Genomic DNA, 24086 nt, shown 5'->3' with positions numbered 1-24086 from the left:
ACACACACACACACACACACACACACACACGGGTCCTGGCACGGGTCTATGATCCCCCGTCTCGCGATGCAGCCAGGAGCCACATGGTGCTTGAGCAGTGTGGGGTGTGGGGCCAGGAAGGCAGGGAAATGGCTGGGGTGGGGATGGGGCATGGCTGGGCTGCTGCCTCCTGCTGACAGCTTCCCCTGGGTCCTAGTGCCCCTGGCTCCTTTCAGCTTTGACATTCAGCCAGGAACAGATAAATATTTTCTAATTTTTGTAGGGGTCCTGTGGGCTGGATAGAATAGTCTTGCAGGCCAATTGCAGTCCACAGGCTGTATTTTGCCCACCCCTGTTATAGAGTCTCTATACACATGCAGTGAGGCTGTTCCAACATGCTGTAATTACAGTGCATTGGAGCAAACCCAATTAATTGAGTCTGCTGGGGTGTGGTAATTACTGTGCTCCAGCAGACTCCAGTGTCACATGCATCAGCATCCCCACACTGAAAACTGATGGCAGGGGTGCTTTAACCAAAGCTTGTCAAACAAGCTTTAGTTAAAGTGCCCCTGCCACCATTTTTCAGCATGAGGACGCTGATATATAAGATGCTGCGGGAGCTTTAATTAAAGCAGCTTTCAGAGCCACTCTACTTAAAGCTCTCCCCTTCCCCCCATTCCTGGAGCACATGTATGAACACCTAGTTATTTAACTCTTGACTAGATTAAAAATTGCAACTGAGTGAAAATTGCAACTGGGTAGCAAGTTCTATAACTTTGCTAGTGTGAGATGCAAACTGATTCCTGAGAGTGGCCTAATATGTCCTTATAACATCTTGGTCCTGTTCTTGTACAGATGAAAATATTTAACCCATGTCAAATCTCTTGTAGGAGGAGTAACAAACACTGCGCAATACCAAAGCAGGCTAATGGTCTATGATCCGATGCAGGTGGGTTTTTGTGTTGTAGGTGTTTGTATATATGTATTTTGCATGAACATTTAATACAAATATGTATTAAAGAATTCCAGCAGGGAAAAAACAAAACAAAAATACAGCTATAGTTCAAATTGGTATGGTTCTCCCCCTATGTCCTACTGCAACAAATGAGATCTGGAGAAGTGAAAGTGGGAATTGGGCCCACTGTCTTACAAAAAAAAGCCTTAACTGTATTACTAGGAACAACTGAGGTTAATAAAACTGCAAACGTGTAAAACATCACTTATCACTGATGTACTTATCACCATTTCTTCTGTTTGTTCACTTTTTGCAACTGATTAGCCTCAGGCAATGCAAACAAACTTCTTGTTGGTGTCACCGGGTCCTGGAATGTTAGCACTGGGGTAGCAGGATTTGTGCGGCACATAATACAAGAGAGTGCTGACACTCTGGCATCTTTTCATTGACATTCACACTTTCTTTTTTTTAATTCCATGATAATAGTTCTGTTCATGTTCAGTTTGGCAACAATTTTTGTTCCTGAAAAAAACATAATGTTGGACCCACAGTTTAAAATGGCCTTTGAAACTGATTTGTTGAAAAGCAATCCATTACACAGATTAAGTTATTTAAAGAAAAAGAAAAAAGAAGTCACACCCTTGTAGGTATTGGTATTATGTGCATCACTTTATTAATCCAAGCCCCTAAAATGTCTTATAGGAATTATTTCACGCATTATGTATGTGGGTTTGATCAGGTTAGAGTTCTTTAGCAGCAGTTTCAGAGGCTTATGGCAGTTATATGCTCTTTTTCGCTTGTATTAGAAAACAAAGGCTGCCTATACACATGCTCGGAGGTGGGGGGAGGGGGGAGGAGTTGATTAGAGTGGTTCCTGGACAGCCACTCTAATTAAAACATGTCACCATCATGTGTATTAAGCCCCTGCACATTTAAAAATGGCCACAGGATACTAGCTAAACCTCATTTAATGAGGTTTCATAAAATGCCCTGTGGCCATTTTGAAACATGGGGGCTTAATACATATGACATCGCAGTGACACTAGGGCATTCTAGTTAGAATGTGGAGCAGACTCAGTTAATTGAGTCTGCTCCAACATGTTTTAATTAGAACACCAACAAGCGCATGTAGAGGGAGCCAGAAGTCCCAATCCTGCTTCACTTTACAGACAAGTGTAAGATTCTTGACCTTCAACTGCAGGAGATGTGCCTTACGTTTTATATTTAAAACCAAATTTTGACAGCAGGTATTTACACATGACTCCCATTGACTTCACCTACTGTGCCTGCATCCAAGAGCAGAATATGAGCTCCAGCAATCACAAGTAACAAGTGATTTTTTTTGGTTTTTTAATTTTACAGTTTTAGGGATAGAACGTGGTATTTATTGGTTAGACATACAGGGCATTTATACATGTTCTCTGGGAATGGGGGGCTGCTTTGATTAGAGTGTCTCCGAGAGCTGCAAAAATGGCAGCAAGAGCACTGAAAAATGGCAGCAGGAGTGCTTTAACTAAAGCTCATCAACTGAGCTTTAGTTAAAGTGCCCCTGCTGCCATTTTTCAGCATGAAGATGTTGATACATGTGATGCTGGAGTCTGCTGGAGCACAGTAATTGCCAGACTCCAGCAGACTCAATTAACTGCATCTGCTCCAACTTGCTGTAATTGCAGCATGTGGGAACAGCCTTGCTGCATGTGTACAGGCGCCCATGAAGTTTCATTCTAAATCCACGTGCTCATGATTCAGACTTGTCATTTTCGCATGTTGTTCCCTGTTTGGTGTGGGTGTGTGTGTGTATGTGTGTGTGTCTTGCGTAGATTTGTTGAGTTGCTGGTTTGTTTTGAAAAGCTGCACCCCAGAATGTAAGGTTTGGAACAGCTGGCCATCAGAGGTGGTTCAAACACCCACTTTGAACACCTTCAAGAGCAAATTGGATGCTTATCTTGCTGGGATCCTATGACCCCAGCTGACCTCCTGCCCCTTGGGCGGGGGGCTGGACTCGCTGATCTTCTGAGGTCCCTTCCAGCCCTAATGTCTATGAAATCTATGAAATCTATGACTTGGCTACCACCATAGAACTTGCTAATTGTGAAAGCCCAAGTCTGAAACAGAAATAGTTAAAGCGGGGAGAGTGTGTTAGCATTCTTCAAATGAGGTCTGCTTCATGTTTGTACACACATGTTCTTTTTAAAAATTCTGCTGGCATATTGTTTAGGGTGGGTACTGGAAAATATCACATCTGCTTGCTTCTTGCACAGAATCTCAATAACTCTATCATTCAGCACTAGTGCTCGTTTCTGCGCTAGGCCTTTGTGGAGAGTCGATAATGCCTGCCATCTGCCACAGAGCACACAGCTACCTGCCAACAAGCAGGCTGGGGTGACCTCTGCTTCCCCACCACTGATTAGTATTCACACACTGACTTATTAGGAACGACCCCACCAGGCCCCTCTGTTTCTTTGCCTTTGCAGTGCTTTGCGGCTCACCTGGCAGGCACTGCAGTGGAGGAAACTAAAGATATAATCAGGGAATGCAGGCTAGCTTTGCAAAGCAGATGGTGTCTATAGTCTTGTGTCAAGGGACTGGAGTCCTAATGCAAAAATTAATTCCTAATATTCAACTATTATCCATTGTAATGTATAGCTATATATTATGAAGCCCAAAAGGCAATGTTATTAGCACTTATTGAGCACCAAATTATGGGATATCTAATATAAGGAATTGCCCAACAGATTCCTTTAACTTCCTCTTCTATAATACATTCATCTTTGTTTGCTGGCAGGTGGTTTTATCTTTAAAAGTAGCAGGACCAGTTGTTTTATGACCTTTAAAATGCCATGGTGTTTTATCTCCTCAAAAAGGAGGAAACCTCTTGCATCTTCTTCTTCCTTCCTTCCTCCTTCCTTGTTAATATATGTTCAAAATTGCTCTTAAATTATCCTTTCAAAATAAAACAGATCAAAACATATTGAGGAGTAAAGTAAAGCTGAACATGTTGCTAGGTTGGCAAGAATGTACAAAAAATATTTAATTTTTTACTTATTCCTTCACTTCTGAAGTATAAAGCCCACAGAATTTTTAAATGAATGGGGGAAACCCCATCTCTTCCAGTGAAGGCACACATCATTGTTCAAATTTCCAGTGCTATAAAGCTCAGAGGCAAGATCAAAAACTTTGCTGTTGAAGCACTTCAGTCTTGTTTTTCTTTTCTTTTTTTTTAAAATAGTGAGACAGGAGAACAATTTCCAAAGCTTACAGACTTTCAGAAACAGTGCAGTGATTTCTTCAGTGCAGATACATTTATTTTAACATTTTATTGGAACAGTTGATAAGTAATTTATACTGTTGTTCAAAGCTTTCTCCTGATTAAAATCTGTCCATGAGAAATTCAGATTCACCATATGTCAAAAAATTTATTTTAGAACATATTGAACATCCTTACTTCATTTTCTATTCCAAAACCAAAGTTCAGAGGAGTTTATAGTTGAAAGTTAATGTGTTTAGGGCTGCCAAAACAGACTGTTGTATCTATGAGAGAAAACAGACCCTTAGCTCACTGTTCTCACTTCATATCACCATTTGCTTTTCATGTTTCATCTATGTAAAAAATAAACATTGGGCTGTTTGTTTTGGTTGACCCTTTTTTTTTTTTCAATCAAGCCAGCAATGTCTGAAGTGTAACCAAAGAAAATATTTGCAACTAAATTGCAAAGAATGAGAAAAGCTGTCCCAAAGAGCAATAGTAAATTACAGCACGAGAAAGATTTTTCGTAAGATCTGTCAGGTCGGCTGCAGGCATTGAAGGCTAGTACCTCCATTGTACTAACTTGCCTCTAGCTGTATCTTCCTGCATGATTTGTGGGTGGGCAGAAAGAGAAATACAGTGATGTGTGTGTGTGTGTGTGTGTGAACATTGCTGAGGATACTTTTTGGTTTTGTTTCTAGAATAAGTGGCTGAGCCGCAGCCCCATGTTGCAGAGGAGAGTGTACCATTCCATGGCTGCTGTCCAAAGGAAGCTTTATGTTTTAGGTGGGAATGATCTGGATTATAATAACGATCGAATTCTCGTACGTCACATAGACTCTTACAACATTGACACCGACCAATGGACACGCTGCAGCTTCAACATGCTGACAGGCAAGTCTGTTTGCCAGAACACACTGAAAAAAACAAAGTTGGGGGGGGAGGATATGTAGAACTGAAAAAATACCATATTTGCCCAAATCCAAGATAGTTTTGAATTTGAGACAAGCCCCCAAGAATTAGATTCTGTACTTGGAAAGCATACATGTCTTCAGAAGGGGCATGGGTAGCAGGGGGCCCAGACAACACATGAGGGAGACATGGACTTGAGGGGCACAGGCATTAGATTTTACACATGGAAAATGTTTTAGATGGAAATGTATTAGGGCTCCTGCAAACATGCAAGGAGCCTGCTCCAAAGCACTGTGATTCAAGTGTGTCGGAGCAGACTCATTTAATTGAGCAGACAGATAAATCGAGTCTGCTGGAGCATGGAAATTAACATGCTCCAGGAGCCTCCAGCATCACATGCATGTGTCCCAGCACTGAAAAATGGTGGCAGGGTGCTTTAAACTAAAGTTTGTTTAACAAGCTTTAGTTCAAAGCACCCCACTGCCATTTTTCAGCACAGGGACACTGATACACATGATGCTCTGGACACTTTTAATTAGCATGGCTTTCAGAGCTGCAGTAATTAAAGCCCCCCCCCCCCCCCGCCGCCATGCTTCCCAGAGCACATGTATAAATACCTTTAGATTCTGTATATAGAAAATGTAGAATTTTGTTATAATTTTCCATGTCTAGTATCTAATTATTGGAGGGTTGTCTTAAATTCATCCCCCTCACTGCTACAGCAGGGAAAGCAATTGTGGGCAGGGGGGCAAACAGCCTGACCCCAGTCCCTTGCCCCTTCTGCTGGTGCCCCTCCACCACTTGTCTCCTCTTCTCCTTGTCTTCCCCTAGTGCCAGCATGTCCCAGGGTCTGCCTGAACCCCCCTGCTGCCTGTGCTTCTTTCACCTACCCCCCACCACCTCTGCCCTTCATTCATAGGTTTTGCTGGCAGCAGATCTGGCCCTGGGATGCTGGAGCTGCTGCCACCCCTGCCCATTTTGGAGCTGGAGCTATCACATGCTCTGTGCTATGGGTCAGAATGGGGCCTGAGCCATGACTGATGGTAAGCGGGGGGACGGGGAGGCAGAGGCTGTAGGGGTACAGAGGCTACAGGGAGCAGGTAGGGGGGCAGAGGCTGCAGTGGAGGCAGGCAAAGGTGGGGAGGGGAGTAGGAACTGTAGCAGCTGCTGGTGCTCCTCTTCCACCTTGTACTCTAATCCAAAGTGTGAGGCTTTTTTCCCCATTTGAATGGGGAAAAATACCTTGCCTTGAATTTGTGTGTGTGTGTGTGTGTGTGTGTGTGTGTGTGTGTGTGTGTGTGTGTGTGTGTGTGTATGTATGTGTATGTATGTGTGTGTGTGTGTGTGTGTGTGTATGTGTGTGTATGGTTTTTCCTCTTTCAGAATTTTTTTATACCGGTGGAACTGTGTGGATTTCAGTGGACTCGTTCCTGAATTAGGAACTGTTCCAAAGCCCACTAATGTCAAAGGAGCTTTTTCCTTCCCTGCTCTAATGAGAAGAAAATCGGGCACAAACTGTTTATAATGAGAAGGATGTTTTAGTAGGTTGTGAGCTACATTTATTGAAAGGTGCATTTAACTTGGATTATTTTAACAACCAAAAATATTCTGTGGTAAAATGATTAAATCTCATTTCCCTTTTCACTAAGCCCTCAGTTGCACCAGTTAAAATCATTTATGTTTTATGTGCACAAAGATGGTCCAACTGTAGCTCACACTTCTTGAAAATGTTGTTTTATGGGCCTTCTTCTGTTGTTCTGTAACAGTGTATTTATGGAGATCTATAATTGCAATTTATTACTGCACAATAGCATCTTAATAAGATGCCAGAAAGGGGGTTGTTTATTAGAACTAAATCAAATCAGAGATGAGTTGATTAGCATGGATGGCCGCTGAATTTGCAAAGTTCCTCTTGACAATCATTAGGGACCATTCAGTATCAGCTAGCAACGCAGAGCACCTCATTTATCACTGCCAACTGTACTATGTAGACCTCTGATATGGCACTCAGAAGTACTGCTTAACTGGAAGTGCCCAGGGGGGTGGCTAGTATTATGCCAGGCAGGTAACATTTCCCACAAGCAAATGTAAGGATTCTGCCTACGGAGTCACATTGAATGATGCATTTTCAGATCAGCATTCTAGAAAAGCTGTGGTCATTCCTTCAGGTGCCTGGTTTGAACAGTTTTGTAAAGTGGCAGTTTCTACCCATCCAAGAGCTGGTTCTGGCTTCTGTTCACTCAGCTGTAGAGACTTGGAGTAAAGCTTGTTCGGTCATTGCTTGGAATCTTTTTCAGTGGAGTGCCCCAAGGGTTGGTGCCAGGGCTGGTTTTCAATATCTTTATCAACAGCCTGGAAGATGGCATAGAGCGCACCCTCAGCAAGTTTGCAGACGACATCAAGGTGTGGGGAGTAGTAGATGTGCTCAAGGGTAGGGTTGGGATTCAGAGAGATCTAGACAAATTGGAGGATTGGGCCAAAAGAAATCTCTTGAGGTTCAACAAGGGCAAGTTCAAAGTCCTGCACTTAGGAGGGAACAGTCCCATGCACCAGTACAGGCTGGGGGCTGACTGCCTGGGCAAGCTGCTCTGCAGAAAAGGATCTGGGCATTAGTGGACAATAAGATGAGTATGAGCCAACAATATGCCCTTGTTTGGAAGAAGGCTAACAGCATAATGGGTTGCATTGGTAGGAGTGTTGCAGATCACGGGAAGTGATTATTCCTCTCTGTTCAGCACTGGTGAGGACACATCTGGAGTACTGTGTCCAATTTTGGACACTGCCCTGGTTTAAGCCCATCTGCAAGATAAACTGTATTAACACCCCCCTCCCCCCCTCCCCGCCATGGCTGTGTGAGTCTTAAGGTTATTGCGGTTCATTGCCAGGACAGAGGAACAGCAATGCAACTTGGAAGGATGATGTGTATAAATGACTGTGCTGCACATCACAAGAAACATCTATATACAGCTGTAGTTGTTGCAGCCTTTGGGACTTAACGCATAGCAAACAGTTATCTCTGGCTATTGAAGTGGCTGCAGCAGGTAGTCAAAAGGTCTCATTTGAGTCAAGGTGTGTTCTGTTACCAAAAGAAACCTAGACTGGCTTTAGCAGGGGAGGAGCCAAACCCTCTATTAAATGCAGTTTATTTTCTATACTCATTTAATTTCTTGCTTTTATTATCTTAGTGTTGTTAAAAGTAGGGGGACAGCTGTAGACTAAGAATCCCTACCTTTTTTAAAGAAGAGGCACAGCTTGAACTCTACCTAGTGCAGGGTTTCTCACTTTGTGGGCTTCATCCTGTGCCTTTAAAAGTTATGGGACCAATCACATGGTCTGTGTATCACACCTGACTGGGCAGGACCAATTTTGAGGATGAGGGAGAAGCTGTCTGCATGCAGGTGCTTGACTTGGCTGTTGAGAGGAGTTAGTTAAGGCTCAGAGCAGCCACTCAGGGAGCCCTTTAGGACTGAAATGTCCCACCTTTCTTAAGCAGACGGCCGCTGCTATTCCAGATAGACGTGAACTTTGAGCACAGGAGCAGAGCAATGTTAACACTGGTGGCTTTGCTATTGTTCGTTTAAGCCTGGTTCTGGATTTCTGCCCATGGCTGCTGCAGTAGACCAAGCTGTAAATGGCCTGGCATTAGCCATATCACTACCTTGTGAGCCTTTGGTTTCAGAAACTGCAGTGCCTTAACCACACCAGCATGATGGGCTTCTAGGTCCAGCTGAACCTTACCTGTGAACAACATCTGCCTTTTACCTGCATTTCTTATACCAGGTGAGAGGGCACCTTGGCCCTCTTGGTCTCTCTCTTCTTAGTGTTTATTACACATCTGCAGCACATACTTTTAGTGGTAAATAAGAATACAGTAAGCTGATTTCACAAGTCAGGTGTTAGTATCTGCTAGTTTTTACACTGCTGAAGCCATTGTTTTTAAAATGTATGTTTCAAAGTACATTTTAAAATCATATATTCCTTTGCAACTGCAAGAACACTAGTGTTGGTGACTGGGGCTTGTTCACTGTGTTTTTGGCAGTATTACTGCCCTTCATTACATCATTCAAACTCCTTTTCTGCAAGTAGCATACGAACAGCACTTCCTTTTAACTGTTAGGAATCGGTTGCTCTGAAACTTAGTTTCTACCCAATCTACATGCATCTCATAACAGAAATCTCTGACTTTTGGTGCTAAAGGGGTTAAATGAAGCATGCAAGTGGTTTCTTTTTTCCCCTTTGCTTTAGGTCAAAATGAATCTGGAATTGCAGTCCACAATGGAAGAATATATTTAGTTGGTGGCTATTCAATTTGGACAAATGAGCCTTTGGCATGTATCCAGGTGAGTGATTTAGGTTCCTTTTGAAGTCTCCCCCAGTGGCTCTGCAAGGGTACTTTAAGCATAGCTGGTATTCAAAAAGGAAAATGTATTTGAAGCACAGAGATTAGGGATGTTTCTTATGCAGCCACCAAGCTCTCTAAAAACATGCATGGGAAATGTTTCAAGATCAGGTTCAGTACTTCTACACGTCTGCGGGTAATACAGACTGAGCAATGTCTTCTTGGACAAGATTTGGGTAAAAAAGTGTTTCTGTATTCCCAGCTGACCTGATAAAGGTCAAAGGTAAATGCAGAAATGAGGGAATACCCTAGTAATTTTTCACCTATTTCCCATTAATAGTTGCTAAAAGGAGACAGAAATAACCAGCTTTTCCAAGATCAAAATTTAGGCTGGAACTATGCAACCTAAGTCTGTGTTCATTACATCAGATTATGTTCAAAAGTGTCCTAAAGACCTCTGCTCTGATAAAGGTTCCTGCTGCTTTTGATCCCAGCATGATTTTCTGATGTGTTAGTGTCCACCATTATAGCAGCTCTGCTGTGAATCCATGGCCCATCAGGAAATTCCCCACACAGATGACACATGGAGATTGGTATTAGGCACGTTAATTCTTTTTTAATTTTCTCCATTTTTCTGGGAGAACCAGTGTTTTTATTGTAGAACAGCCAGTGATAGTAAGTCGAGTGAGGTATGTCAGAAAGCACCAGTTGCTTGGACTTCATAGACACCTTTGTCTTGTAAATTAAACTATGAAAAGTGTTTATTTTTGTCCTTTATTGTCCAAAAAATTACACTGTGTGGAACAAAAATGGTTCTAGAGGAATAGCATTCATTTTAATTGTTTCCATGAATTTTATTTAAAATAAATAACAAACAACCCTCTTTAAAGTTCTTAGTCAAGAATCTCTTGAAGACAGAAGTTTGCTTCTTGTTTGTTTCTGCCTACATCACATCCTTCTTGAGATCAACCTAGGTACTTTCAAGAATTAGCTTTCACACACACACCCCCTCTGTGCATCTCAGCAGAAGTTCGGCAACAAAACTTTTGCCAGCTCCTAGGCAAGGATTTTGAGATTTAAGCCAGAATTGAGATTGGCCCTTATGTACCTAATTGGCTTTGCATGCAGCCACAAAGCTCAGTAGGTACTTAATTCAATGTGTGCTTCCATTCTGGAGCCTATATACTAAGGCTTCTGCACTTAACCCCTGCCTAGGCTTCACTGCAACTGGGAGGCATCTCAAGTTTGTCTAAGCCCCTGAAAAGGAACCTGCCCTTAGTTTCATAGTTTCTAGGGTCAGAAGGGACCTGAACAGATCATCAAGTCCAACCCCTGTCCTGGGCAGGAACAAGTGCTGGGATCATAGTACCCCAGCCAGATATCTAGCCAACCTTCTCTTGAAGACTCCCAAAGTAGGGGAGAGCACCATCTCCCTTGGGAGCCCGTTCCAGAGCCTGGCAGCCGTAAGTGTAAAGTACTGTCTCCTGCTATCAAGCCTGAACCTGCTCTCAATTAATTTTTGGCTGTTATTCCTTGTTATCCCAGGATGTGACCAGGGGAACAGAGCCTCACCTATTTTGCGCTGGTCCCCCTGGTGGGTTTATAGATGGCCACCAGATCCTCTCTCAGCCTTCTCTTGCAGAGGCTGAATAGATTCAGGTGCTTTAGTCCATCTTCGTAGGGCCTGGCCATGTGAGTGGCCCTCCCCTGGACCCTTTCAATGCTAGCCACATCCCTCTTGAAGTGCGGTACCCAGAACTGGATGCAGTACTCCAACTGCGGCCTGACCAGTGCCACATAGAGGGGGAGGATCACCTCCCTGGACCTGCTCGATGCATCTGTGGATGCATAACAAGGTGCAGCTAGCCTTACTGACCGCTTCCTCGCATTGGCAGCTCATGTTCTTCCTTGAGTCAACAATGACTCCAAGATCCCTTTCTGCCACCATGTTGATACGAAGGATGTTCCCCAGCCTATAGGTGTGTTGCTGGTTCCTTCTCCCTAGATGCAGCACCTTGCACTTCTCTGCATTGAATCCCATCCTCTTCTCATCCGCCCACCTCTGGAACCTGTCTAGACCTAGCTGGATTCTGTCCCTCCTCCAGTGTGCTCACCTCGCCTCACATCTTAGAAACTACTCCTTACAGCACTGAATTCATCTAAAAGAGAACGATGGCTGTAGTGCTACCCACCTTGCGGCCAACAGCCTACTGGTTAGAGCACTTGCTCAGCAAGTGGGAGACCAGGGTTTGGGGCCTTCCTCCCTTAAGAATTTAAATCTGTATCTCCCAGCAAAGTCAGGCTATGGGGTAGCCTGGGGGAGTGCCCTCTAATCCTCCTGCTGCAGCTGAGAGACTGAGCAGGTAAGGCTACCACTTCCTTTGCAAGTGCTCTGGCAGACACCACCAGGCTACAGTCCTTAGATGTGAGGTTAAGTATCATAAGATAAGAGAAGCCCAGCAGACGAGAATCGCATGCTTAGGTCTGAGATCAAGCTGGGAGTTCAGGCTCAGGGCCATATTTAGCATGGTTGTTGGCTACTTTTAGGCACCTCTAGGCTTTCTGGCCTTTGATATTATTAACCACTCCCCATTCTCTGTAGAGCACCCAGGAATCCCTAAAAGCCCTTGATCAACTGAATCTGAGATTGCCTGAGAAGTCTACATGGTCTGTCTGAATTGCCTGCCACAGCTAGGAGCCTAATGCTTATGCAGTCATGCAGTAGGGGTCTGAGGAACTGTATGGCCCGTTATGCCAGACGTGCATGGCAGGTTGTGCAATCCTGGGAGTGAGGCATAAAAATCACCTTGGATCCCAATGATGGGACAGGCAGCTGCCAGCATGAGGGGGGCACCTACAGCTGGGAAGCATGAAGCTCCTGCTCCCGGGCTGCATGCCCTGCACACGTGGAAGCGACAGCTGGGGGAGCCAGGAGCTCCTGACTACCTGGGCGCCACTTCCATGGGCGTTTGGGAACATTAAACCCCCCCCCCAAAAACGGGCATGAAGCTGAGGCTCTGAGTATCGTGTCCACTTCTACAGGTCCAGGATGCCTGAGCCCAACATTAGGGAGCTTAATGTTGCACTTAATGTGGGTCTCTTAAGAAGTACATGTGCAAGTGAAAGTCCTAGCTGAATGTCTGCTTTGTTTTTCTCAGTTCCCTGGGGACTGTAAGCCCAACATTGGAAGAGGCTCCTGGTGTATCTATCCCATGATGCAGCTGTGGCTGGGGGAGCTCACCATCTCTTGTGCACACTGGTACCTGACACAAGCAGTGGGAGATGAGGAAGCTCCCTCATCCCCAGATGCTCATGCTGGGCATCTCTTTAAATGGGACCTAGCACCTTAAAAATCAGGGGCTGGAAGGCAAGACTCTTTAAGGCGCTGGGTCACAGGAAGCCCATATTCTGATGCAGGCAATTAGCTGATTGTCAGCATCGAGACAAGGGCAGCCCCCTGCTAGGTTTTAGATTGGGGGCTGTCCGCATCCCAGTGACAGGGCATGCTGTATGTTCAGTTTATGGAGCCATATAAACCAGCCACAAAGATGTTTCATATATTTTGAGTAGTATGTTTGTGGCTGATTTGCCATTTTATGGCACCATAAATTCGATGAACATGTGGCATGCTGCTATTTATGGCACAATTAACACACTAATCGTGCCAGAAATAAAATCAGTGCCAGGGCCTTAGGCAATGCAACAATTAAAATTGGTTCCTCAGATGGTTATTTGAATCCTTGGCCTAGTTCCCCAAACCATCCCAGCCACCCCATAGGCACTTTCTATCCCTAGGACACTAATGAAACACATTAATGGGGAAGGGGGTAGTGGAAATCACTAAGCGTCTAGATGACACTCAGATCATGAGCACTAAGTAGCAGGGATTTATAAATCTTGCAAGATAAAACAGATTTTTTTTTTTTAATGAGCAAAGGCCAGTTATGCGGTTAGTGTAATATTTTATTTTAGTGATTCATTCAGTGCCACATCTGAGAATCTTACTGGAAAAAATTGCCCAAGCTAGATTGAATTGGAACACTGACTGGAATACAGCGCATGAGATGCAATGCTAAACAGTGCTAGATCGAGTTAGTGAATGCACTCACACACTCTGGATGATCTATGGGTGCTTCGGGTTCTAATATTATTTTGATGACAAGCGAGAATGAGTTTGGGATCCTGCTTTCAAGCGGACATTTGTCCACATCACAAAAGCCTCCCCAGAACTGGCAGCCAGCCCAGGGCAGGCTCAGGATTAGAGTTAAAAGAAATATAACAAGTGCTTTGGCAGAGCTATATGTGTTGCCTACATCCGCTGTCAGCGGTTGGCATCATGCCTAGCTTTAGCCAATATGACTAGCCCTTTTATTTTCAAATTCAGCATGCTGCTTTCTCTTTCTGAAGAAATACACTTTTCTCTCTATGTCTTCTTTTACTCTTAAGTCATTCTTTCAGCCTTTCCAACTTTTTATAGAGTCCTTTTGCTCCTCTCAGTACCTCTTATTTGACAAATGATTCATACTTCATGGTAATAGTTTAGCTTCCCTAAACAGAGTTCTGTACTTGCATGGTTGCACATTGTGCAGCTAGGGAGTATGATCAAATGTCACTCTTTGCTATTAAGTGTGAGCGAAGATAAGTTTGGGGGGAAACAGAGGGTATAAACCACTTGATCCATATAATTTAACACTGAGGTGAAACTGCCTTTCCGTTGGGCAGAATAATAAAGGTGGACAGGATAGGCCAGCAAATCTGTTTCAGTGTTTTTTCTGTGAACTTTTCAACATTTTCTGCGTTTTGATCCCTCCAGGTGCTGGATGTTAGCAAGGAAGGAAAAGAAGAAGTATTCTACGGGCCTACACTTCCTTTTGCTTCCAATGGGATAGCAGCATGCTTCCTTCCAGCTCCTTACTTCACATGCCCCAACCTTCAAACTTTGCAAGTGCCTCACCACAGGATTGGCACTATATGAGGAAAGGAATACAAAGTTCATAACAGGAGAAGGGGGGAAACAGTACTTTTTGATCAAGCAAGAGAATTATTCAGTTTAAGCTGCTTCTTTGTCTTTTACACGTTTGTCTTAAAGTCAGCTAATGGTAGGCAAAAAGTAAGTATTTTTATCAAAAATGGCCCCACAGAAATCAGTCTGCACAGCTGCTTCCCTTTTCCACGTGTTAGGAGAATATACGTTTATGCCAATATATGACTGGCAATTTTTTTTACTGGGCAACAACTTGTTTTAAGTTCTTCATACAACTTTGACAGGCATTTTGAGGTGAGTGCCCTCAGCAACCTACCTGGGGTGTTGTTCTTTGGAGGCTGTGCATTCAGTGGTTTACCAGTGGCACTTTTCAAAGACATTACAATATAGTGTTAACATTGACAAGGATGACATAACACTATGCTAATTATGCAACTTAATACCTATGGCAAAAATGATAACAAATGCATTGACCTTCAGTTCCAAACCTCATTGCTACAGTTTTTCATTTACACAACTTTTGTTGAAATTCATAGATACTGTGAAGCTCATTTAAGCAAAAAAGAAAAAAAAAGAAAAAAAAGATATATTAAAAACATGTACAAAAAGACTGTGTTTGCTCTTACTATAAAGAAAGAGGGACTGCGGTTTCAGTGGCTATCATTGTATAAATCTTTTCTTAATCAGTTTGTCCAAGAAATGAAAGAAAGATCATTCTGTATGTCATTTACCAAGGTCTACTATTAAATAAATGTTATCATGCATCATGCAACCAATTCTTCCTGACAGATGCCGTCTTTTACTTTTCATGGTGGAGAATAACTTATTTACTATATAATTAAAATGTGCCGTTTACTTAATATTTTTAATACCCAGTTTGAAAAGGGTCACTACATTTACAATTATCAATAGACAGTCTCATTTTGCCCAACATATGGTCCCACAAATCACTAGCCTCCAGAGGCTAAACAGGTGTACAACAAAGTCAATATTTATTTATTTATTCTTTCAATTTATAAAGTATGTCTCTGTGCAATACTCTAGCCATATGTACAATTCACAGTAAAACTCCAAACCTATTGTCTGGCTACAGTAAACCCCTTTTGTCATATTCACTATTAATTTCTATATAAATTATAACATCAGTGTTTGTAAATATAAACAACATTGTTAAACCTCTTGCTATTGATGATTTACAGCCAGTGAATTCCTCTGACTTATTTTGTTAATTGTCACTCAGCATCATGATATCCGAGCAGATCTCAGACCATGGAATCCCTATTAATATTCATGGCAGTTCAAGGTGAAGAAATATATAATAGAGCAAGCCAGTACATTCTGGAAAGAAAACACTTTGTCCTTAGTCCAATGAGAGATGCTACTAGGTCAAATACAGTATAGATACAGTAAATAGTGGGATTTTCTTTTATCATTTCTCACTGTCAGAATCTTCTGCTTAAGAGCTGTACTTGGAACACGTAATATTTTTCAATAATTTAACTACGCAGATTTTGTTCTATAATGAATTTTGATGAGTATCCTTGACAGCATGAAGTTAGACAGGACAGAGGAACACAGTTGCATACTCTTCAGCAGGTATGATTATTTGGGCACTGACAATTTTCCTCTTTTGGGTCACAAATTGACTCTTTCACAAAAATAATTTGATCCAGGTATTTTCCCCAACTGCATAGGACACGCATCTGGCAGCTGGAAAGTCTCGTCTTGCTTTGCATTTGCCTCCTGGAGATCAGAATGCAGCAGCATTTCTCCATTCACAATTAGCATTCCTGAAAATCTACCCTGACTCCAGAGCCATCTCTGTACGCAAGATGCTGGATTCAGCCTTGATACTGTTTGGGATTCCCATGCATTTCTGAATATCTTTTAAAGACCACAAATATATAAAACATTGTATAAGTCACAGCCCTGTTTTTGTCCCAGTTCTGCACAATACTGTGCACTATCCCATTTCACAGAAGTTGGGAGAGTTAATTTCTTATTTTATGGGGTCCCAGACAAAAGCCCTGAAGAGATTTTCTACGCTTTGGCATGGCGATGGAGGTTTAATTCCTTGGACTCTCACTCCATTCTTGACAGTCTCCCATATGGCTGTGTAGCCAGAGTTGTGAAGTCATTAAAGTTTCCTTTGGAGGCAAAGGGGGGTTTTGACCATTAATCTAACAGGATGCTTCCCAAAGCCAGCAGGCTGCAAGCAAGGCCTCTGTTCTAGACCTAGGAATGGAGTTAGCTTCTTTATGCAAAATAGCATGTGCCATTTAGTTCAAGGACTGAAAAATAGGAGCGTATGGCAAGAAAAGGTTATTTATCATGTTTGCTCTGCCCTTTAGACACTTTTACTGTTCTGGTTGTTATCACCAATTGTCTGTACTAGTGAATAGCAGTTTTAAACAGCTGTGCAATTGCATTAAATTAGTTAAGGGTTCCATAGCCAGAGAGCCTCAGGATAACACATATGCTCCCATTAGTGTCAAGATTCTGTGCTGGCTCTTAATCATCCGACTCCAGCAATTGCGGAGAAGTCTTCCATGTCAGGCCCTTATCCTCTGTACCTCCCAACTTGTGCCTTTATAGTAGCTTAACTTAGAGGACCTACAAGCCTACACCTTACTCCGAGAGATGTGGACTTTGACTTAAACATGGAAGAGTTCTTAGAGACAGGTGAGATAGTCACTTAGGTGTTTCTAGGTAAGGAGGGAGATAATGATTTTAACTTGGGGGCATGGGCATGTCTTTTCCTTGCAACGGCGGGTCTGCTGCACTTCAGGAAAGATTCACTCCTGGAGATAAGCAGGTGACTACTAGGAGAAGGCATCTTTAACCAGGAGCTCTGTTCCTGTAGCAGCCCTGCAAGCAGAGGCTGCCCAGTTACCAGAAATGAATGAATCAGCTTCCTGTCAAACCCACCCTTTTGCAGGGGCTGGTGGGAGCCTTGTGCAGCCTGTCTCCAGCCTGGTGAATTCTGCACTCTTGGTTGCTCTGGCCCAACTTCTACCAACACAAACCCTGGAGTGAACCAGACCCTTCCTGTACTTCTGCAAAGTTTTAACCCTGGGTGCCAAAAGAACATCTGTACAGCTTCCCCCCTCTTACCCTTCCCCTGCCCCAAGAGCTTCAAGGCACATAAATAATCCCTGCAGTCGAAGTCGATATGTACTAAAGGTCTCACACACATCAATACACTGAAATTCTACCATCTTGGGTGTCTTATTCAAAAGGCAGCACCTCCAACAGCGCTCTGGCATTTCACTAAAAATGTTCAATGTTGGCACAGGAGAAAGCTGCAGATCACATGAACACCACTTTCAGTAGCACCATCAATTTACCTGGGAGCATTTCACATCCAAATACTGGCCAAAGGCATATTTAGACTTCATGACAAAATGAGGGGTAAAAAAAACAGTCCCATCAATACAATTAATGTATATTTAGGAAAAGTTCAGCTGTCCATCTAGTTTCTGGTAGTTTATTTATGACTTACTAGTTTACCCAGATTCAAGGGAGAAAAAAAAAAAAAAAAATCAAGAATGTAATTCTATTTCTCTTTATTTAGGCTTTAAGTGTCCTTCTCCTTCTCCCCCACCACCCCAAGCCCCTCTTGACAGTACAAACATTTAGTACATCAGTTGCAGAATCAGGAAGAGATAGATAATTGAATATTCACACATGCAGAATTAACACAGGCAGCATGTGGAAAATGTGGAAACAAGCGCGAAAAGAGGCGGCATCTGTTTACTGGAAATTAGAATGTAGAATAAATTAAGGGAAGGTTAAAACACTTCATCTGCAGTAAGAGTTTGGAGGGAAGAAGACCTTGCAAGAACTCTGGAACGTAGATTACATAAATGGCTTAAACAATTTTGTTTCAAGGAAAGTAACTCTGTTTCTAAATAAAACATTTTTTATGAGAGGAGCAGAAATGGTGTCAATATACAATGACATTTTCAATAAGATGATCAGAGCTACAATAGTTTGTGATATAAGAACTCAAAGGATTAAAACTGTACTTCTGGGGTTTTGTAAAATACGTTGTAATACATGAAGAAATGAAAATACAAAGTTCTTCTGCAGGAGCTTTGCTCATGTAAAGCAGTATATAGCAACATCCCACCGACTGCAGAAAATGGAAGTTTCATCAAAACAAGATTATGTATCCTGTCTTCTGTAATTCCTTAATGAATTTAAGGAAATGTCGTTTCATTTTCTAATAAAATAATGTTATGCATCTTTAAGAGACATGTGTATGAATAATAACAACTGAAGCATAAACTTACAATGTGCGAGTTTCATTTACAGGACTTCCTGTGAAAGGTTTTCATGATACCCAGAATTCAATATGAAAGCCAGGACCAAGATGATGATTTCATGTTAAACTTTCCATTGAAGTGGATGAGAGGGAAATCAATTTGCAATTGGCAAATATGAGGTATTAATTTGATAAAAGGATAAATAATATAGTGTCATTCTGTAGAGATATAAAAGGTTGTTCTTTTCCAGGCACTGTCTGTGGGAAGAATATGTTGGACATATAGTTATGACAATCTAACAAATATAGTTATTAAGTCTCAGCCCTAAAACTTGTTTTATGAGAGCTCTGGGCAGGAAAGAAAACTACAGATCAGGATACAGGATCACAGCCTTGGATAAATGTTGTTTTTTACTCATGCAACAGAACAATTCCATCCCCCTTTTTTGGGGGGGGGGTCTAATAAATTTATGACAAAAGTCATCTCCTAGCCACATGTTTCCATCTCTTCTAAAATAATTTCTCAGTTCTGCTATGATGTATTGACCCAGTTCTGGATTTTTCATTTTCAGCTCCTAGTATACTTTTTTAACTATTGATACCAGACAGACTGATTACACCCATTTTAAAAAACAGAGATAACTATTTAAATAATAAATTATACACTAAACTGAAATTTTTTTTAGAGGTTACAGAAGAGGGAGAGAGCTGGGGGGAAGAACTGCAGTAATATCTATTATCTATTTCCTGAGGGGAGAAGTCCCATTTAGAAGGACAGTTATGGAAGTTTTCATAAATGACCATTAAAAAGTTATGTATGTTGTTGGTAGCTCAAGTTTGGTATAATTACAAATACTGTGCAAAGCCTTACTGTTCTGCATGTGTCTGTTTCTTCATGCTAGCATAAAATGGTAAAATTTTCTATCTAATGAGAGGTCTCATTAACTTTATATTATGAAATATAGTATCTTCTCACCTTAATTTCTTTTCCATGAAAATGGAAGTGAGGCATACATTTAAAATACATTACTCCTGCTCTCAATAACAAATTGACATATTTACAATTTTTTGATGGTCATTTCCCTGGGATTGAAGGAAGGTAACGAGAGTGTTGAACAGTGCTCTTTTCCTTCCCCTTTTAAAGTAAGTTATTTGGTTTCAAAACAAAATAAAATTCTACTTTTCCTTGTGGTGCCTAGGATTCACGTTCCATAGCACAGTCAGGATAGAGAGAGGCAATTAGTGACCTTTTTAAAGTTCTCAATGTTACGCATTTCAGAGAGAAAACAAGGTGAACACGCAGTCCAGAACTATATTAACTGTACCATAGCAGACGTTAAAATAGAAAGATGTGTACATGAGGCCTTTGTAATACTGACAGCAGCACTTCTGCCAATTTTCTTCCTCTCCTCCCCTCTCCCAAAGAAAAAGGGATGGTGAAAACTTTTAATGAGCCACTGTGGCAGTCCTGATAACTTTTAAGCAGAGATTTAATATTTTATCAAAATTCCAGTGAAACATGGCAGTGGTGATTACAATCATCTCTGTGCGGGTGGTGGTCAATTATATCATAAATGCCTTAGTTGCCACTATTGCTCTCATAAAGTGAGCTGGACAAAGCTTAGGAGTACATTACAAAAATCTTTCTGAATTCCATCAGCAACCCTGGCTACAATCTGACTCTCAGGATTTTCTTCTTCTTGATTATGGAAATAAGTTACAAATGATATAAAAGTCCAACCCCTGACGGAAAATTACTTGAGCAGTATAACATGCAATACAGAGAACTTTTCTCTCCCTTATACACTTTGGATTTGCAGTGCTGTTAATGGGGAAGCGTGGTTCCACTAGAGGACTGCAAAGGGGTAAACCATGGTAAAAAAACACAAAGGTGGCATTGAGGATTAAAGCCTAGCTTTACCAAGTGGTAATGGGTGTCTAACTGCCACCTAGGAGCCTCATTTCAATGTTTGGGCATCAATGAGATCCTCTTCAGTTACCATCAAGTCCCTTAAGTTTCTGTTGCTAGCTCCAGGCACAACCACTCAGGTTTTCAGAGAACACCCACCAGATTGAACCTTGCACGACAGACAGGAATGAGACATTTTGGGGCAGGGTGGGGTGAAGTCTATCCCAAAGCTCAATGGTTACAGTGTCTTTATCTAGGAGAGGAGAGGCCTGTTTTTAAAATCACAATTCTGCCTAATTTGGAGCTAGGACTTGGACCTACATCTCACTTCGCAGGAAAAGGACCAAACTATCAAGCTGTTAGATATGTTGGAGTGAACATCACTTAAGAATATCTGTAGTCTGGTGGTTAAGACATTTTTTGGGTGGTGGAAGATGTGGGTTTGAATTCTCTCAGGCTGCAGCAGGAATTGAAACTAGGTTTCCCTCATCCTGGGAAGTATGGTCCAATCACTAAAGACTTATGCCCCATTCCTCTTTTCATCATTGGCTAGCTCCATGCTTAGGGTTTTATAGATCTCAATCTTAGGCTCCTACCTATCCCCATGCACTATGCAGGGAGCCCGCGTTCCTCACTCAAGTATTTCAGAAGGGGGGTAGGTTAAAAATTGTCCTACTCACTGCTGTGACACCTAAGGGGCCAGCTCTGGAAGTTTTTAAGGTAAAGCACTAACAAGGATCTTCAGTCCATTAAAGCCAGGACACTGGGGCTGGTAGGTAAGTATGACAGATGTGGTCCATTGCTCCCACTCAGAGAGTTATGGCTCATCTGATTCACCAAACACACAGGCCAGGCTGGCCCACAATCAAGGGGACTGTGAGGGTAACTGCAGAGAGTTCCCATAAACACCTCTTCCATGTACTGTCTAGCTTGCTTGGGATCTCTGTTGCTCATAGCTCCATGTGCAGGTGATTAACAGCTTTCAAGCTGTTCAACAGGCTTTTTGCTATTGAAATATTTTGGTGGAATATCTTGACCCTGCATAATACTCTATAAGCCTTGTTGTCATTCATATTATCAAAACTCAGTCACATCTCCACCTGCCTATACCAAATTATTAGACCAAACCAGACTGTCCATTTGCAAGTGGTTGACGGAGATAATGCAAAATGCTTTATTTCTGTTTGTATTAACTTTTTGATGGAGAAGAATGATCATGTCCAAACTGTTTAAATTAGCTTCTCATGCACTAAGAGCTGTGTTACATTTGCATAAAGCTTTGCTGCTGTTTTAAAAACTTTCAGGTACTGCAGCCAGTATTAAATATGCCTTTAAAAACCCACTAAACACATCATTAAACAATTTGTTACAATATCTTCTCTATCTGTTCTTTAAAAGTCAAAGGCTTTACTTTCAGGAAGTGATACTACAGTCAGACATCTGTTCTGTTATCTACGGTGTGGTAAGACTCAAATTTCGAAGGCATCTCTATTAATCTCACTTGGAGGTTTTTTTTTCTTTTTTAAAAACGTTTTTTGGAGGCAAATCCTCTTGAGATGAATAAAACTCCTCCCAGGTGCAGAAGCTTACAAGAAGCTACAATCAGGTTCAATAAGTCACTTTCATAATGAAAAGAACCTCCATGTTCTGCACTATTAAGTAGCCTAAAGAGGCTTTTAGTTACTGCATTATCTGAAGTAACGATAGCTGATTTAGGGAAAAAGATTATCTATTTCTACTTGATAAGATTACTGTAACGAAATAGAGGCTGCTCTGAATGAGATTTTAGGGACGTTTCTGGAGCTGAAGCTGTTAGACACAAAAGTAGCTTTTCCTTCCCATTAACTCTGTAAAGTTAAGAGTTTGAATAACTTTAAAAGTAGGTATGTGGTTCACTGATGTTGCCAGGAGGTGCACACTTACCACGTTCACAGTCTACAAAGAAGTCTTAAAAATCTGGGTTATTCAGTCAAGTGAAAAATTGAACAGCACCTTAAATAAAGTTTTAAAGGCACTTGGAGGGGAAAAAATAGAGAAAGGTCCAAGAGATAACCAAGGACACTGAAATATTTGAGAAGCCTGACTTGCCTGGTGCCCACATTTCAACGGTTTAGGCTTACATGGTGATTAAGATCTTGAAATAAGTTCCACCAAGTCCATAAGTTCCACCTTCCCATTATACTTGTTTTAAATTAAACTGCAGAGAACGAGGTTCACACATCAAGAAACCTTACAATCCTAGTACACTTTTTTTGGGGCGGGGAGGGGTTACAGGATTTTTCAGTTAGTTATTTTAAATCCAGGAAAATTACTATTCAGTCAGGGTCAGGGAGCTTCTTATTATTCAAGAACCTGAAACTTGCTTTCTGCACAACCTCCCCCACCCAGCAGAGAGGTTTTTAGGTTGGAATTTGCAAGACCTGAACATTTTCAATACAGGAGCAAGGTTACGACACCTGTCTCCATTCTATACATACAACCCCTTCTGTTAACATAAGATAGCTCTAACACATTGACCTGACCCTGACCCAGCTCTTGGGGAATGTGCTGCACTCACTGAGCTCAGCGTACTGCCACAGAATGTCTTTGTAAGAATATCATACACCGACTGCTGGGTATAAAAGCCTACAGTCTGACCCCTCCCCAGAGCTCTACACATTTCTACACAACGTGCTTTCTTTTGGTCTGCAAAAACAAGTTTTCCAATAGAAAACTGGATGTTAACATTTTCTATAGAACACAGTTAGTAGGGAGTTTCAAAAACGTATTGTGAGAAGCACAAAACTCACTGAATCTTAATTAGATTGGTGCCAGGTGCACTTGAAAATGCACCAAATAGGTCACAGAAGACTCTTCGTATCTATTTAATATGGATGTTTCTAGTATTTAATGAATTTACACATCAGTTGAAAGACAAAATATTTGGAAGTTCATCTTCCCATCTGTGATAATAGTTAAATTCTACGTAAGTTATTGGAAGAGCAGCTTATAAGTTTGAAAAAAATTAAACAGGTGAATAGATTCCACTTGCAAAGATAAAGAATTTGGATTGTGTACAATGTGGGATTATTCCAGGCAGGGACAGTGTGCAAACATTCATGGGGAAAGAGCTATATCACCACCACATTGCTAACTTGTCTCATTTTCCAGTTTTAGTATCTCATTTTGTCCAGCCGCTGTGAGGTGAGATAAGAGTCTTTTATAGGCTTCTCTGTTAAGAAACAAAAGCAGATAGCAAGTTAGTTAAACAATCTCACAGACCTTACGGATAAAAGCACATCATTCCCAAACAGACTATTTACATAATGTAATGTAAAACCAAATGAACTACTTCTTTTAGTATTTACGCAACTGCTTTGTATGCTATGAATTTTTACCAAGTTTGGTTAAAAGGCAAATGGGGAGTGAACAACAGTGATTTGGACGAGGGGGTCCAAAGCACCCTGTTCAAGTTTGCTGATGACACTAAGATGTGGGGGGATGTGGGCACAATT

General features: G+C 41.7%; 2 protein-coding genes and 1 long non-coding RNA gene across 4 annotated transcripts in view; 2 read left to right on the top strand and 1 right to left on the bottom strand.

The window, feature by feature from the left end:
* KLHL32 (kelch like family member 32) overlaps window positions 1-14536 on the top strand; it is a 275399-nt gene extending 260863 nt beyond the window's left edge. The window contains exons 8-11 of the mRNA XM_019520185.1: window positions 870-928; window positions 4883-5075; window positions 9339-9433; window positions 14246-14536. Of these exons, the coding sequence (XP_019375730.1) occupies window positions 870-928; window positions 4883-5075; window positions 9339-9433; window positions 14246-14407 (509 nt within the window). The 3' untranslated portion in view covers window positions 14408-14536. The remainder of the gene's footprint in view (window positions 1-869; window positions 929-4882; window positions 5076-9338; window positions 9434-14245) is intronic.
* Window positions 14537-17698: 3162 nt separating this feature from the next.
* LOC109299666 lies at window positions 17699-21712 on the top strand. The gene is made up of 2 exons (XR_002097952.1): window positions 17699-19757; window positions 19791-21712. It is a non-coding gene; the product is annotated as an uncharacterized LOC109299666 (long non-coding RNA).
* Window positions 21713-23451: 1739 nt separating this feature from the next.
* The window catches only part of MMS22L (MMS22 like, DNA repair protein), a 206780-nt gene continuing 206145 nt past the window's right edge, over window positions 23452-24086 (bottom strand). For both annotated transcript variants that reach the window (XM_019520182.1, XM_019520183.1), the window contains exon 25: window positions 23452-23803. In XM_019520182.1, coding sequence (XP_019375727.1) covers window positions 23722-23803 — 82 coding nt within the window. In that variant the 3' untranslated portion in view covers window positions 23452-23721. The remainder of the gene's footprint in view (window positions 23804-24086) is intronic.

This window comes from Gavialis gangeticus, unplaced genomic scaffold (genome assembly GCF_001723915.1).
Source record: "Gavialis gangeticus isolate Ggan-Ray unplaced genomic scaffold, GavGan_comp1, whole genome shotgun sequence".
Taxonomy (NCBI): domain Eukaryota; kingdom Metazoa; phylum Chordata; order Crocodylia; family Gavialidae; genus Gavialis; species Gavialis gangeticus.
The sequence above is the reverse complement of the archived record's forward strand: the minus strand, read 5'-3'. Positions and strand labels throughout refer to the sequence as shown.